General features: G+C 52.2%; 2 protein-coding genes across 2 annotated transcripts in view; one reads left to right on the top strand and one right to left on the bottom strand.

Moving 5' to 3' along the window:
* Positions 1 to 23: 23 nt before the first annotated feature.
* LOC120900964 (E3 ubiquitin-protein ligase highwire) overlaps positions 24 to 15,866 on the bottom strand; it is a 29,059-nt gene continuing 13,216 nt past the window's right edge. Inside the window, exons 10-19 of the mRNA XM_040308604.1 lie at positions 9,342 to 9,573; positions 8,535 to 9,233; positions 4,772 to 7,369; positions 4,492 to 4,698; positions 3,390 to 4,097; positions 2,607 to 3,313; positions 2,372 to 2,543; positions 1,621 to 2,303; positions 1,438 to 1,543; positions 24 to 1,371 (exon numbers count right to left, since the gene is read on the bottom strand). Coding sequence (XP_040164538.1) covers positions 988 to 1,371; positions 1,438 to 1,543; positions 1,621 to 2,303; positions 2,372 to 2,543; positions 2,607 to 3,313; positions 3,390 to 4,097; positions 4,492 to 4,698; positions 4,772 to 7,369; positions 8,535 to 9,233; positions 9,342 to 9,573 — 6,496 coding nt within the window. The 3' untranslated portion in view covers positions 24 to 987. The remainder of the gene's footprint in view (positions 1,372 to 1,437; positions 1,544 to 1,620; positions 2,304 to 2,371; positions 2,544 to 2,606; positions 3,314 to 3,389; positions 4,098 to 4,491; positions 4,699 to 4,771; positions 7,370 to 8,534; positions 9,234 to 9,341; positions 9,574 to 15,866) is intronic.
* On the top strand, positions 10,866 to 15,581 carry LOC120900966. Its single transcript, XM_040308606.1, has 5 exons — positions 10,866 to 12,894; positions 12,993 to 13,138; positions 13,236 to 13,525; positions 13,613 to 14,949; positions 15,034 to 15,581. Exons 1-5 carry the CDS (start codon positions 12,411 to 12,413, stop codon positions 15,474 to 15,476), a joined length of 2,700 nt encoding a protein of 899 aa, XP_040164540.1. The 5' UTR covers positions 10,866 to 12,410; the 3' UTR covers positions 15,477 to 15,581.

The following is a 15,866-nucleotide window of genomic DNA, read 5'->3' as shown; positions in this document are numbered from 1 at the left end:
TTGCAATACCGAGAAGCAATGACTTACATTTTACATCAGCATTGCACAATTGACTAGCAAGTTTGTTTTATTTAAATAATCAGATTGTTCAGATGGAATGAAAAGATATAACTAGCCAAAACCATCTTCCTCTCACGGCAGCGTGAAAAATTGCACCGCAATTTGCACTCTAAACGTTCTAAGAACCTCCGACGACTCTGCGCTCAACTAGCGTGCAGTATTTGTGTGTTTTTATAGGTATTCCAATGCTTTTAATATCGCAAATGAGATCCTGATTAGGGGTTAATACATTTTTTTTCTCTCTTGTGGATGGATATTATTACGACACGACAATACTACCACGCTCGTCTAAACTCGTCCACTACTACATTAATAAGAGTTTAACTTAAATTGACTAGACAGATTCTTTGGTAAAACGGGAAAACGGTGTATCAGAGACTCTAAGCAATATTTGTCATATGTTCATCTCATAGCCCTTTAGCTTGTTTTGCTTGTCGCAACATATAAATACTACGTGTACATCTTACCATACAAAAAACAGGAGAGCATTTAGCTTGGTAGCTGTTCTGGACGTTCTCTGGATGTGGAATCTGTGGTTGGTGGAGCAGCTTGTATAAAATCACTTTGCGATCTAGTGTATAGAAATCGTAGCGTGGAATGTATTGCTAATGTAGTCTGCTGGCCCACCCCTACACAATGGACTCGTCCCTGGACTGGAGGCTCAAAACTCAAAAATATCAAATCGTAATCGTTACAGTCTGCTGCCCCCGCTTCCACGTATCCTATCTAATGCGGTTTTGATTGATTTAAGTATATAAATATAGTGTTTGTGTATACCCTATTATATATAAATATGGTTCGACAGACTTCAGCCAAATGCTAAGCGTCATGTGTGCAGTGCAATAGCAGTATAAACTTTGTCCTACCAACGTTCCTCACCTCCTTAACATTATGCATAACTACTCATACTCATACATACCTCTCTCTTCAGAACGTTTGCGCATTGCGGCAGATGCCACAGCCCAGCGCAAACTCTTCCCCCGTCGGCGGATGGACCACGTGCAGTGGGCACTCTTCACCGGTCAGCTGAGTCGCTTTCGGGCCAGCCGGGCAGCGCGGCAGCTTCCCCTTCGGCAGGTTGGTCAAGCGCTGGAAGTCGTCGTGGCACGTGTCACAGAAGTGAGTCGTGCCGAAGCAGAAAAACACCGCCACCGAGCAGCAGTACCGGCACTTGTACTCGAGAAAGTCCATACCGTGCTTGGGGCACATCTTCGCCTTGGAAACGTCACTGCACCCGCCACAAACGAGCTCCTGCGGGTTGAAGTTTTCGCCCAGCTCGGCATCGCAACGTGCCTCACCGCCGTAGTATGCCTGAAAGGAGGTGTAGGGCGTCAGTGGCATCAAGGACATCGATGGGATAGAATGCTCGATACGTACCTTTCCACACTGACTGCAAACGTAGTACGCGTACCGTTCCATCGCGTACCGAGTGGGGTCTGTTCCGTCGGCAGTAACCGCCTTTGCCAGTCCTTCATATTCGAGTCTGAAGTACGCGAAGAAAGTAACCAAAAAAACTCAATTAAAATGCCCAATATACCTCACCTATACCGCCCAGCTTACCTCATCAATGCCTTTCGTTTCACGTCCTGCCGCAGTGCGACAATCGGCGCCAAAAACGGTTCCAGCGACGGATGCTCAATATCCACCTTACAGATCGGGCACTGCGCAAAGCCAAAACTAATCCGTGGCCCGTTCCAACGTCTCATTAGCACCGTCTTGCAGCAGTGATAGTGGAACACGTGGCCACAGCGCAGCTGAATCGACGGTGCCGTCCCGAGCGTTTCCGTGAAGCAGATCATGCACATGTCCTCACCGTCCTGCGTCAGCCGGGGCTGCGCGTACTGCCCGCCCGGCGGGTCTACTACCCCCGCCTCGGACTGACAGTTCGGCACCAGGCAGGGCAGACACTGGCCCTCATTCAGTATGCCACCGCACGCGTGCCCACAGCGCTGATGCACTTTGGTGCAGGACACTGCCCCATACTCCTGGCACTGCGCATCGGGACAGATGTTGCCCAGCGCCAGCAGGCCGCTGCTTCCCGTAGCGCCACAGAACCGGCACACGCCGACGCCGGTCGCCGTGACCGGTACGGTCGCGCAGCCGGCAGCCGGATCGTGCCCGCGAAACTCGAGCATACCCTTGAGCGTGCGCGAATCGACCACCGCCCACAGCCAGTAGAGCTTGGCCCGGCCGCAGCTTTCGTGCAGCTCCACGCGTATTGCGTCCTGTTCCTCCTTGCAAACCTAAAACCAGATGGGAAGGGGTTAAATTGGAGGTACATTGATCTTGCTCCAGACAGGTGTCCACTTACCGCTCGATGGTGGCTTCGTGCGCGACGGTTCAGATGCAGCACACGGTCACAATCGGCACAGAGCGAACCGCAAAGGGCGCAGTTAAGAACGGCGTAGGTAACCTCATCGTCATGATTGCTGCACAACGGTCTGTTCGATTCCGACTGCCGGTGCCATTGGTTGGAAGACAATCTGTGGCCAGAAAAGGAGTTGATAAGCATTCCAAATATTTGCCTCAGTCCCACTCAAACATACCGATCTATCTGCTCACGGTCTATCACGCAGAGCGCAGCTAAGGCCAACCAAAGTGTAGCGGTACGGATGCAAGCATCAGCGCTGCGTCGGAACTCCTCCTCCAGTTGGGTCACATTGAGCAGACAGCTTGCCACCGCTGCCCGGCATGCCGTCGCCCACCGCTCGGACAGCTTTCCACTGGCCATATCGCGTACGAGCGCGATAATGCTTTCCGCCTGCTTGGCCGCTATCGAGCCGCGCAGGTACCAGCGATACCGCTGCAAACGACTGACGCTCCCAGTGCCGGTCGCTAGTGTCTGCGAGGCCGAGGATGATGACGTTACGCTGCCCAAACTAACGACGGTGGTGCCGAGCGATGATGGAGGCGCAGCAGCAGCAGCAGCAGCAGAAGCACTTTGATGATTCCCGTTCGAACCATTCTTTACCTTCACCTGCACCTGGAGCGATTTTGCGATCAGTGCTAGCAGCACGTCTAGTAGGGCCTCCGAATCGGTATCGACGGAATGGTTGGTGGTGATTGCACTGTCCGCCGTACTGTGAGCAGCACCGTCCGAGGGAAGTTCGGGTAGAATGCGACGAATCAGTGCTGTCACCTGACGCTGCACACGATCGCTGCCAGTGTGGGCAAGAGATAGTAGATCCTTCAGCAGATGATGCTGCTGGGAGAGATATGTGCGCCCGACGGAACTTCCCGAAAGTGCCAGGACCTTGAAAAGAAAAACAGGAATTGTTAAATTAGGTTACAAACAGCAAAACCCTGAAATAAAATCATCCAAAACTCACCATACTAAGCATCTCGAAGCAGTACGCATCATTATACGTGGTGGCGGTGTTGGCCGGTTCCCCAGCGACCAGTAGCTCCCAGGCATCCCGGGCCTTCACCGTTTCGCGCTCTATTGCCTGCACCACGTGCACGATTATTTGCTTCTGCAGGTGGCTCAGCTTGCGCCGACTAAACAGGATACCGACCGCATGTTCGCGCAAATCGTGTATCGACTCGGACAACGATGGCAACGGAGACAGCTCCGTACTGCACGCATCGCCGTTACTGCTACTATTTGCATTTGCTCCTGCCCCGTTTCCACCAGCAGCTCCACCGTTACCACCGTTCCCGATCAGTGTGGAAGTTTCTTCCAACAGTTTCCCAAACACTTGCCCCGTTAGTAGACGGAATACGCGCAGCGTTTCCTGCTCGCACAGACGCGACTGTACCTGCCGGGGAGTGGGAATGGGCGCTGGGGCCGAATGTCCCGTGCGCGTTCCGTACAGCTTCACCTGCCGGATGCGGAGTGTCGCATCCGGGCCTCGTATCTCGAGACGATAGTGCCCGGAGGTGGGCGTGTTGCCGTTTGCACTGCTGGCTATTGGAATCGTTTGCCAGGCACAGGCAGTCGGATCGATCTCGATCGTGCGCAGTAGTGAGAGTTCCCCAGTTTCGGTGACGCTGTTCAGATGGGAGCCTCCGTAAAGCAACAGGGATGTTACCTTGCACTGGAATGAGAGTTACAGCATATTTGAAGACTTTCTGAGGAGTTGGATGCATTTTGGGGCATACAAACTAGTGGTAGGAGCTTGGAATCAGAAATACCCGAATCCGATTTCAGAACCGACTCCAATTCTGTATCATAACCGATTTCAATTTTAAATTTAATCCCGAGTCCGGAACCGATTTCGAATCCGGAACCAATTCCGAATCCGGAATCGATTCCGATTCCAGATTCAATTCCGATTCCTAAGCCGATTATGTTTCTGAAGTCGATTCCGATTCCAGATCCGATTCCGAATCCAGATCCGATAAGGATTCCGGAATCGAATCTCAAAAACATCGAAGCTAGAAATAATCGATTCTGACCAAAACTTCATTCTCCCCATTACTAATACATACCGCAACATCTCGACTGTTGTCCACATGAACAGCAATCAGCGTTAGCTGACATCCGTTTCCGGGTGCTGCAGAGCCTGCCGCACGTCCTCCCGGTATCAGCTCGATCGTCTTCGGTTTTCCACGGTCCTCCTCATCGCTCTCCCAGAACGTTTCCGTGGAGTTGTCCAGCAGTGCTTGTGCGAGTGCGGGACGCGAAGAAACCGTAAGCTGAAGACAGAGAAACAACGCCAACATTGGTTATTGTTAGGTACTACGCTCCCAAATTCCAACCAAACCATACCTCATAAAGATCGGTAACATCCTGGAAGAGCGTTACTTCGATCGGTGCCTCATCGGACCCCCCGAGCAGATGATCCCGTACCGACTGGGCCTCCAGTGCTCGCTCCTCTTCCTCTTCCGCTTTCGAGAGGATACGCGAGATGTTTCCAAACACGTTCACACGATGCAAAAACTGATGATCGGATGGAACGAAGCGCAATCCAAAGCACTGGACGGCCATGCGCTGCAGTGGAGATCCAAGCGGGAAGTGTAGCGTCAACTCAGACACGGTCGACAGGAAGGCGTGCAGGGCACGCGAAATGCCACGCCCGAGATGACCCTCACAACTGCTGGCGGGATGCTCCAGTCCCAACTCCGAGTCAGCATCAGTAGGATCGGCATCCGCATCGCACGTCGTCAGGGCCGACACAAACCACCACATGACGTCATGCAGCCCAATCGGTTCAGTTAGCTGCCGAACGAGCCAGTTAAAGCCTTGCAGACTGTACCGATGGCACAGTGACCTTCGCAGCTGCCGTATGAGCAATCGACGCAAACGCTCCAAATTGTGTCGCTCCAGTATGAACACCATTGCCGGGCGGCCAAGCAGACCCGTCTGGACGCTGTTGGTGGCAGCGGCAGCATCTACACCTCCACCACCACCACCACCACCTCCATGTGACGCACCAACATCCATCGGCACCAGCCGGCGCAGATTCTCCGACGGATGGTTCAACAAGTTCGCATCGGAACGCTCATCCTCGCGGCGCTGTCGACGGCGCAGTACCACCGACGGTCCCGCACCTTGTCCCATCGAGACGCTGCGATGAAACTTACCCCCGGACAGGGGCAGATAGCAGCTGCCCGGTGTTCCATCGCTCGGAAAGCGGGCAGTCGTCTGTACGGCTCCCTCCGAATCCACAAACGTACTGAGGCAGGCTGGTCGATCGGATGGTGTGGGCCATTCCGATGCATCCGTTACTTCGGTAAGGGACGCCTCACTGCTTCCCGCTGCATTGCCACTACACGCGGACGACTCCACAGGGGCAAGATCCAGCAAGAAGAACGCATTCTCCTTCATCATTGCAAACAGCTCCGAGGGCAGTGTCGATCGTGGCGGTTCGTTTCTTCGCTCCGCTGCAGCCGATAGAGCTGCCTGTGGTCCGACCGGAAGTGGCACAGGGGTAGTACCTTCGTATCGCTTCCTGCATGCCTCGCATAGAAGATACCAGCTCGACACACCATGGCCACCGTCGCCACAGTCACCGGCCCAGCCTTCACAGTAAACGCCGTTGGAATTGTAGCCTTGACCACCGGCCGGTCGTCCACAGCCGGGATGGGCCAGCCGCATGTGGTACGTCACCGGGATGGAGTGAAGTATGGTGCGGCATAGCTCACAGTAACTGCCGTCTGCCGCTGCACCGTTCGCAGGAGCCGTTGTGGAAGCGGCTGCCGCTGTCGTACCTGTGCCGGCCGTTGCTGCCAGCGTGAGTCCACTCTTGCTGGCTACCAGTGGAGCACCGCTTGAAGGTGCAATTGCTACCGTCCCAGTACCGGACCCGGTACCTGGAATGGGACCACATTCCTTCCCATCATCATTACGCTTGTCGTTCGAATTGGTTTCGACCAGTTGCACAAAGTTAGAGCCTAACTGATCCCAGAGATGCACCAGACAACGCAACGCTACCGGCGGTACCGCACTGGAACCGACCGACGACGACTGTCCATTTGACCCATCAAGAGCTGCAAATCCTCCCCCAATGCCACGATGCCTTCGGTTCATGATGCACCGATTGCCGCTCCGTTCCAGCGCATCGAGCGTGGCGTTGGAAAACTCGACCGAGTGGCGCTGCAGTACCTTCTGTTCGCGGGTTAGCACCGCCGGGATGGGCAATTCGCTGGACTGATTGGCCATTCCAACCGCACCGGGCCCAAGCCCAATCCCAGCCGTCTTCGAGATGGTTGGATGGAACTTGAGAAACGAAGCACACGCCATCGCATCGTGCACGAGCCCTTCGTGCCAAAGGAAGGCGGCAAACACGGCACGTAACGTTTCCGCGACCGAAGGTGACAGAGCGCGCTTGGGAAGATGCTGCTGGAAAGATTGCTGCTGCAGATCCGGTTGCTGTGGTTGAGTTTGTGCGTTGGACTGAGGTTGTTGCTGCTGAGACAAACTGGCCGACGGTGGTTGATGATGCGGTGACTTGTTGGGGCCTGTTTCATCCATCATTGAGCCTTCCGTGCCGGATCGGTGGAACCATTTCTGAAGAGCCTTAGCACCACCGCCAACAACTTCGGACAGGGCGGCTGTGGCAGCTTTGCGGAAATCGCCATAATTTATCGTATTTTCATTCTCCTCGCCTTCACCTTCACCCTCGCAATCGTCGTCCGCCTCAATGTCCTCGACCGTGTCGTCCACTACCGAGGGTTCCTCTTTGGCGGCCGTATGCTCCAGCAGCACCTTGGTCGTGCAGGTGTCCACGATTGGGTGGAGCAGCGTTTTGCCGAGATGTTGATTGTACTGCAGGCACCAGGCTTCGACGGGAAACCAGGAAGCGGGACAGTGCTCTCGGATAGATTCTGCGGTCAACCGTACCCAAACACCGTCATCATTTTCCATCTAAGGAAGGAGATATTGCGGAATGCAATTGGAATATGTTAGTTGGAAGATATGAAGTTACAGGTCCTATAACACTTCAGTATTAGTTTGCAGAACCGGTATGAGTTCAGGATTAGTTCCCGGACCAGTATGGGTTCAGTATCAATTCCAGGGCCGATATCGGTTCCAGATTAGTTCCAAGACCATTATATGTTCAGGACCATGTCAAAGGCCAGTATGTGGTGGGTATCAATTCGAAGACGTGAGTGAGATCAGGAGTTGTTTTAAGACATGATACAAACATTTCAGGACTGGCATGGTTTCTGCATATGTTCCAAGATCGGTATGGGTTCAGGATCCGTTCTAGGGCCGGTATGAGATGGCGATCAGTTCCAACACATTTATAGGTTAAGTATGTGTACTAGGATCGGTATGGTTTGAAGATCAGTTCCAGACAAAATATGGGTTTGGGATCAATTAGAGAACTGACATGGAGTCGAAAACAGTTCCTGGACCGGTATGTGATGTTATGGGTTGTGGATCAGTTTCAGGATCGGCATGAGTTCGCGATAAGTTCCAGGAACAATATGAGATCAGGATTAGTTCCAAATGGGGTCAGAATCAGTTTGTCACTTCCGGTAATGGTTCAGAATCAGTTTCGAGACCATTCTTCTTCTTTTATTTGGCGTAACGTCCTACGCGGACTTGTCGGCCTATTCAGGCTTTCGAGACTTAATTCATTACCACGCAGCCGGATAGTCAATCCTTGCTACGGAGAGACGGTCCATTCTAGGCTTGAACCCATGATGGGCATGTTGTTGAGTCCAAGACCATTATGCATTCAAAATTCTGGAACTGTTGCAAGACCTTACCCAAAAATTCACACCGGTATAGGTTCTGCAGGAGTTCCAAGGCCGGTATGGATTTAATATCAGTTCCATTGCCAATAAGTGTACTACATCAGTTTCTCTTGACAGGCCTCTTAAAGAAACACCTGGGAAGTGCGTTGAAAACTTTTGTACGCACCTTGGAGTTCGGATTAAATAATCCGAAATTATAATGCCTTACCCTTTAACTGGCCCAAATGAACTAGTATGTCATAAACTGATGTTGAAAGAATATATTCCTAACAATTACTTAGACATCCGCCAACGCTTCATGCACACTATCATTCCCGCACACTTACCTCATCACCGTACGCGACAATTCCATTCGGACGAACGACACCGATCTGCTCCGACTGCAGCGTTGGGTGCAGGCGCACCCGCAAGCCGGCCGAGTTCTTGGCCAGAAATTTACGCAGCTTCGTCGGTGGATGCACCTTCTTCAGCCCCTGCCCGACACTCACCAGGCCCTTGTCACCGTTCAGCATCTTGGGCAGTCCGCCGGATGCACCGCTTCCGCCCGCACAAGTACCACCAGCACCCGCCCCACCGCCACCACCACCCGCTCCGCCACCAGCGCCACCCGCATCAATCACCTCGAGGCGATAGATTTCCTCCTCGTCCTCCACCACCACCGGCACACCGTCGATCTGCAGCGTAAGCTCGTACGCGCCCGCCACCATCGGCGTCCAGACGAAGCCGTACTTATTTTTACCCAAATCATTCGCCGTCAAGATCTCGGTGGTGGCGGTGGTCGTGGTGCTGGCGCTGCTCACGCTTGCCGCGTACAGGCGCAGCTCCTCGAACGAGTAGCCGTGGTACGGACGCATCGCGCTGATTGCCTGCAGGCAGCTCTTCTCCTTCTCCTTGTACGTCGGCTCGTACGGCACGGACGGCGGCACGGCGGTCGCGGTAGAGGCGGCCGTCGGCGTTCCGGGCGACACTTTTGGCGTGATTGCGCTAACTGACGTGTCACGGCGCAGGGATGCCTTTACTTCGATCTGCGTGTATATTGGAATCGTGAAAAGGAGAAACATTATTTATTTTCAGATAAAAGTTGTAATAATAGATATTTTAACATTGTTTTCTTTTTGTACACCACTGCCTACCTTTATGCCGGGAACGAATATCTCCTCCCCGTACTGATCCCGCGTCTCCAGCCGGAAGTGTGATGGCCAGCCCGCCCGTAGCGGTGGCGATTGGGGGGAAATAATTTTAATTTCACACCGACTGGGATCTAGCCGGGATTCTGGTTGCAGCCAGGCAGCCAACCGTGCACCGGGTGAACCAGCCGCTACATAGATAAAGTCACGCAGGAACTGTTTCTCGTAGTTTTTCTCGCTGGAAAGGGGGAAAGGAAAAATAATGTTAATTTAGTGTGTGTCACTTAAAAGTGTAACAAAATAAACTTGCTATTGATGTCGCCCCTCTTCTATAGCGATTGTTGCCATTTTATGTTTCATGATCAGACAGTTGATTGAATTTTGAGTCACCGATTACTAGCTATTAAGGTCAGGTTGCAAGTTACAGGGTTTCCACGATTTATTGGTTGGTTGCCATCAATTTTTGATGGATTCCTATATTTTTTTTTATGCGTTCAAACGGTACTGATATCCAATAAGAAAATACCAATAAATTATGGGATCGAACCAATTATCTATGGGATACGATAAAAAAATCGTGGAAATGCACCAAAAATCATGGGAACTGACCAATAAACCATGGGAAACTCTGTAACACAAAGCCAAAAAATGTCAAAAGAACAGAAAGCACCTTTTTGACACTATGAGGCTGACGGTAGCTCTTAAGCAGCGCCTAATAAGCTTTTCTGGTTTCAGGTGTAATCATATCTTTCATGGTGGAGTTCATGCTAACTACGGATCAATTTAAAAGATTGTGGAAGGCAGAGCTGTACTTTTTTTAATAATATAGAGCAAAAAAAATTATGGAGTACGATCCATATGCGAATTGAATACTTCATGATCGTGTCATAGATTCGTGCGAGTTGACGACTGTACCACGGAATCAGCATGACAACAGTATAGTCAACGTCAAAAGAAGATAATTTTTAACGAAAAAATAATATTTTTTGTCAAAACAATTGCCTATCATATAGACAAATCAGCTTTTGTCGCTTTTGAAATGCTTGGAAATGTGTCCTTTTAATAAAAATGTCGATCCAATTGCTATCCAATTCGATTCTAACATCACGGTAAAGTAATAAACAAACATACATGTAGTAAAATGCGTCAAACCAATCAAATCATAGTTTCCGAGAAATTGCAGTTAGCAGTATGACATTTTTTTTTCAATTCATTAAAATAATTAAACTAAATTATTAATAAATCACGTGTTATCATTAGGAATGAATGCGAACGCATCAATAATAAATGTCTCTATGAAATGTATTTTTTTGAACAAATTAATTTTAAATATCGACAGACGTTTCGCTATGTCCACCCCCGGAGCCATCGTGCAGCGATTTTCTCACCCTTGCACCGAGCGAGGGTACGAGATCTGCGCACGCAACTCCTCCATTCTCCTTTGTTTGTTTGCCACCGTTGACAGTGCGCTTATGTGTGCGTGTGCGTGAGAGAGTGTGTAAATGCAACTGTAGCGCACGCACGCACACACACAAACACCCAGCAGCAGTGGAACCATTCTTTGGTGGAGTGGGTGCGGCCTCAGTTCTCCGCTCTGCTGGTGTTTGGACGGTGGCCCATTCATTCGCTCACGTCGCACTGGTGCTGCTGTCTGGTCTGTCCCTCCCCCGTGTGTGCAGTACGATGCACCTGACAAAGTGAGACCCGTCCACTTGAGACAGTTTAGTGTTGATGATAAAGTGACCATTAGTGTGTGCGTGTGTGTGTGTGTGGGTGCATCCCGTACAATTAGAAAACCCTAAAATCCTGTTCCAGCCTGTCCGAACACGTACGGATTGACATTCATGATCTCAGCGCACAACTTTATGTTTTGTTTTTACTAGTAGCTGGCTTTTTGCGGGGCGCCCCGCCGCCTCCGTCCACCGTCCGGTTGGTGTGAGAAAATGTCAGTGGCTGCTACGGTGGTGGCGGTGGTAGAAAAAACAGCACGCACATACGCAGTACTTCGCGCAAGAGAGAAAAAGATCGGACGAAGGGCCAGCAGCAGCAGCAGCACAGTCGCTGGAGCCGATTCGTAAAATTGGTCGCGCAAGTACACACCAATCACTCGCCGTGCGTGAACCTGTTTGCTCTCGCTCTCTCTGGTGCTTGATTAGAGTGTGTGTATGTGGAACGGTGGCGGAGAGCCCTTCCACCCCAAAACAGTGATTAGACGGTAATTGGCGTGTAAAGTGATCGCGGTCTAGTAGCGGGTACACAAAAACATACGCGTGCGGGACCAGTAACCAAATCGCGGCATGTCACAATTAACCGGGGCGTACAGAATTCCGGCACACAGCACCGATTTCCGGCCCTTAGTGTGAATGGTATTTTAAACAGCAGCACCAACAACAACAATAACAAAAACCCCTGCTGGTGCGCTCGAGAATGTTGTGTGTGCATTGGAAGTGGAATATTAGGTGCAATACAGAGAGGAACAGAGGAGAAGTGGTTATGGTAATGAAATCTCAGCATTAGCGGTTTGTGTTTGCTAGTGAGAAAGAAAGAAAGATAGAGAGAAAAAAAAACACACAAACGTCCAACAACAACAACAACAAAAACACGGAATTCCGTCCGGATAAGTCTCTGTGTCGTGCGGTACTGGTATTTTTGTACTTTTTTTTTTTTTTTTACAAAATCGAGGAGTGTTTGCAATCACACATCACACAGCACGCGCTAGATATACATCGCTAAATACCTATTAGTCAAACAACACACCGTGTCACAACAAAGCACCAGCCGCGTGTGATTCATCCGCGCAAAGCAGAAACCAGTGCTCTTTGCGCGATTAGCTCAACCGCCTGGTAGCGCAAACTAAGTGCGCAAACCAGTAGCAGCAGTAGTAGCAGCGCCATACACACTCACCCAGCGCAGAGCGCACGCAAGCAAAAATGTGACACACAACAATCGATGCCGAGAGCAAACGATCTGCCCCTGTATCGTATCACATCATCAGCCCGTGCCATCACCAACCACCAGTGTGTCTGTGTGTGTGTGTAACAGCAACAACAGTACAAAATAATACAAAAAAGCGAGATGGAATCTGGCCACTCAATCCGGCGATTGCTGCTGCTGATAACTTTCGTCACCCTTCACCACAGGGCCGTCGTCGTCACTGCCGCTGCTGCCGTGTCCGTCTGCTCCGGGCTCTGCACCTGCACCAACCAAAACTTTATCACCGTCGACTGTGCACTGGGTGCTTCTAACCGGACGGAGGACACGACCGCCGAACCGATCGTGCTCGATGGCCAGCTACAGCTGCCGGCCAGTGCCACCGCGCTGCACATCAAACTGCTTGCCGGCGGGCAGCAGCAGCAGCAGCTCATCATTCGGAAGGAGTTTTTCCAGCCGACCAACAACATTAACCACCTGTCCATTGATGGCAGCGAGTCGCGGACCGGGTCCTCCGGCACGGTTGTCGAGTTTCAGGAGGGCGCACTGTGTAACAACCAGGGCCAGTTTCCCGAGATTTTGATCGCGAACGTGGGCCGGGTGGTGATGCATCGAAACATATCGTGCCGTAAGTGTTCGGATGTCCACGGACACACACAAACACACCCTCCCTATAAACTGATTAATTAATTGCCAATTATTGTGTCTGCTTGTTTTGCCGCACAGGGCCACATCTGCTAAACATCACGCACGTCAACGATGTGCTGCTCAAGGCGGAGTTCCTATCGGTGAGCGAGGCGGAACTGTTCATCCAGGACGTGAACAATCTGCACATTGAGCCGAACGCGTTCAGTGGCTCTACCTCGTCCCGGGTAAGTGTGATCAGCAAAAAAAACGCCCTTTTAACGCCTTTGTAACGCATCTTTTTAATACAAAAACTCTCTCTCTCTCTCTCTCCCGTGAGGGTAGGTGGAAATTCTTCGCACCACCATCGAAAGCCTGCCCAAGCTGGGCGTTTCCTTCCGGCTGCTAAGCTTTAGCGAGTGCAACATCAGCGAGATCACGTCACACGCGCTCGACGCGAACGAGATAGAGCACGTCGAGTTCGTTGCCTGCCGGCTGACGAGCCTGCGGGCAAGGGCGGTAACGGAGCGCCTGCTAACCGATTCGCTCATCTTCCGCGGCTGCTACATACACAGCATCGAGCGGCAGTTCGTTAACGGTAGCGGGCTGAACAATTTGGTGCTCGACAGTAACACGTAAGTTTGTAAAAAAGATATCTTAATTACAACGATAAGAATGTTGACCTAACTCATTACAATGTGGTTCTTCTCTCTCACACACAGAATCGACGACATTGCTGCGGGCGCTTTTACCTTCACCGGCGTAAACACGCTGGTGGTGGGGAATCACATTATACGCACCGGCAAGGAATGGCTTCATCCGCGCGACTGGGTCAACGTAACGATCGCGGGCAACTCGTTCGGCGAGTTCAACGGCATCCTGCTGAAGGACCGTAAGCGCACGGACCGGACGGACGGGGTGGACTGCTACTTTGGGAACAACACGATCACCAACGCGCTGCCGGACAGTTTTACCTTCGGACGCACCAGCTGCCGGGTGGGGGCGGTTCACTTCGGGCGCGAGTGTGACTGCGAGTACGGCGCCTGGCTGAGCAAGCTGTTCGGGCTGGCGGGCCATGTATCGCTGCCGTCCGCCGTCACGTCGAGCGTTTCGTGTCAGGTGGAGGAAAGCCTGCGGTACTGCTTTAATCGCAGCGATGGTCCACCACTGCACAACGATACCACTTCACCGTCGTCCACCGGTGGCCAGGTGAACGTGCACTACTTCCTGACCGAGTTTTGCCAAAAGAACGGCTCAAAGAAGTGCTCCTCGTATGCGGCGAGCGGCGAGGATGCGGCGAACCGCAAACCGCCACCCCTGATACCGCTGGACAAGATCGATTCACTGGGCGACGGTGGCAACGCTAGCTTCTTGCAGGAACATATGTTTCCAATTTCGATTGCGCTGGTGGCTTTGGTTATAGCTGTAGCAGTAATTTTAGTGATATGCATTGGTCGGCGTCGGGCAAGCTCGGAAACGCAACACCAACACCACCACCAAACCATGACAGCGCAAACGGCTGGCTCGCGACAGGGCACGTTCCGTTCGGCGTCGCTCAATCGCTGCCCGTTCACGCCGGCCGACCGGCGCATCATCTCGAACGCGCTGAGCTGGATCAGGGAAGCGTACGGGCCGGACGTTTGGAGCAAAATTAACACACCGATGCAGGAGCTGCTTGCCCAGAACGGTGGCAGTGGCGTCGTCGAGGAGAAGGATAAGGTACGGCTGATCGGCACCATCCTCGACACCCTGAAGCGCCACGAAATCGGTGGGACACAGATCGTCGCCCTCAATGACGTTCTGTTCCGGCAACTCGGACCACCGGCCGTAGCAGCAGCAGCAGCGCCGGAGCTGGCCGAACGCGCCCGACCAAACAGTGATAACAATGACGAGCTGCTCGGACACATCTACGACGAGCTGCAACCGAACAGGGGAGCGCCGCGGCTGCTCGGCGACTATGCGGCACCGCTCGATCACGGTGCGGTGACCGTCGTGCCCGAGGGCATCTATTCCGAGCCCGTCCTGCACGGGCAGCGCTTGCCGCAAGCACACCGAGGTGGTAAGTTTGCGGGCCACAGAAACACACGCATTTTAAACTTCAAACGCATTATTAACCGTTTTTCTATCTCCGCCATCCCGGTAGACAATCGAAACCTGATCAGCCCGTACGCGATTGGCGATGCTACGGTGCAGCGCAATCCGGCCGGCGCTGAGGGCAACCTGCCGGACGTGATACGTCCCACTGGGCACGCGTGGAAAGCTAACGCCGAGGAGGACGACCTGGACGATGAGGATGAGGACGACATCGATGGGGAAGCGGAGCGTAAAACGATGCTTCGCCCACCGATGATGGATGGCGGCAGCGCTGGGGCGCCCACGTACGCAATATCGCTGAAGCAGCTGAAGCGGCCCCATAGGGGCAACACACCACCTCCCACACCGCCACCAGTGCCGTCGGGTAGTGGCGGGGAGGACCAACCGGACGGTAACGATGGTAACCGGTCGGAACATTCCGGCAGTAGCATGCAAACGGTTCGCATCGAAGATATGACCCTGGCGGATGACGACGCCCGTGAGCAACGGTAACATATGCTGCACAGAGAGAGAGAGAGTGCGAGCGAGCGAGAGAAAGTGTGTATCTGTGTACTAGAGCAATAAAAACGTCTCATACTTTTTAAAGTCATAAAAATAGATTTCAAACAAACATTCTCCTCGCTCGCAACACTCGTATAAACAAGTGTAGCGAGCGCAGCGCTTTTCGGTCGCTTTGCGAAATCCAAAACGGGAATGAGTCATACCGTATCGTTCGTAGCAGGTTTCGTAGCGCGATAACTCTGTACCAGACACAAGGGGGAGCGCAATAAGATTGTTTGCTTATTATCTTATCGCAAGACCTCGTTGCGTACGATACGGCAGCGCACCGCGATAAGTTGTTTGTGTACGTGTGCACTGCAATCGTTTTAGGGCAATGGGCGC

The sequence above is a fragment of the Anopheles arabiensis genome, chromosome 3 (genome assembly GCF_016920715.1).
Source record: "Anopheles arabiensis isolate DONGOLA chromosome 3, AaraD3, whole genome shotgun sequence".
NCBI classification, from domain to species: Eukaryota; Metazoa; Arthropoda; class Insecta; order Diptera; family Culicidae; genus Anopheles; species Anopheles arabiensis.
This window is presented reverse-complemented; position numbering and strand designations above follow the sequence as displayed.

What these genes read in the sequence shown, in the direction of transcription:
- LOC120900966 (XM_040308606.1), top strand. Translation starts at nt 12,411, where the DNA reads ATGGAATCTGGCCACTCAATCCGGCGATTGCTGCTGCTGATAACTTTC. An exon ending in GCATCGAAACATATCGTGCC is followed by an intron (nt 12,895 to 12,992) that starts GTAAGTGTTCGG and finishes TTTGCCGCACAG; the next exon opens with GGCCACATCTGCTAAACATC. An exon ending in TTGGTGCTCGACAGTAACAC is followed by an intron (nt 13,526 to 13,612) that starts GTAAGTTTGTAA and finishes TCTCACACACAG; the next exon opens with AATCGACGACATTGCTGCGG.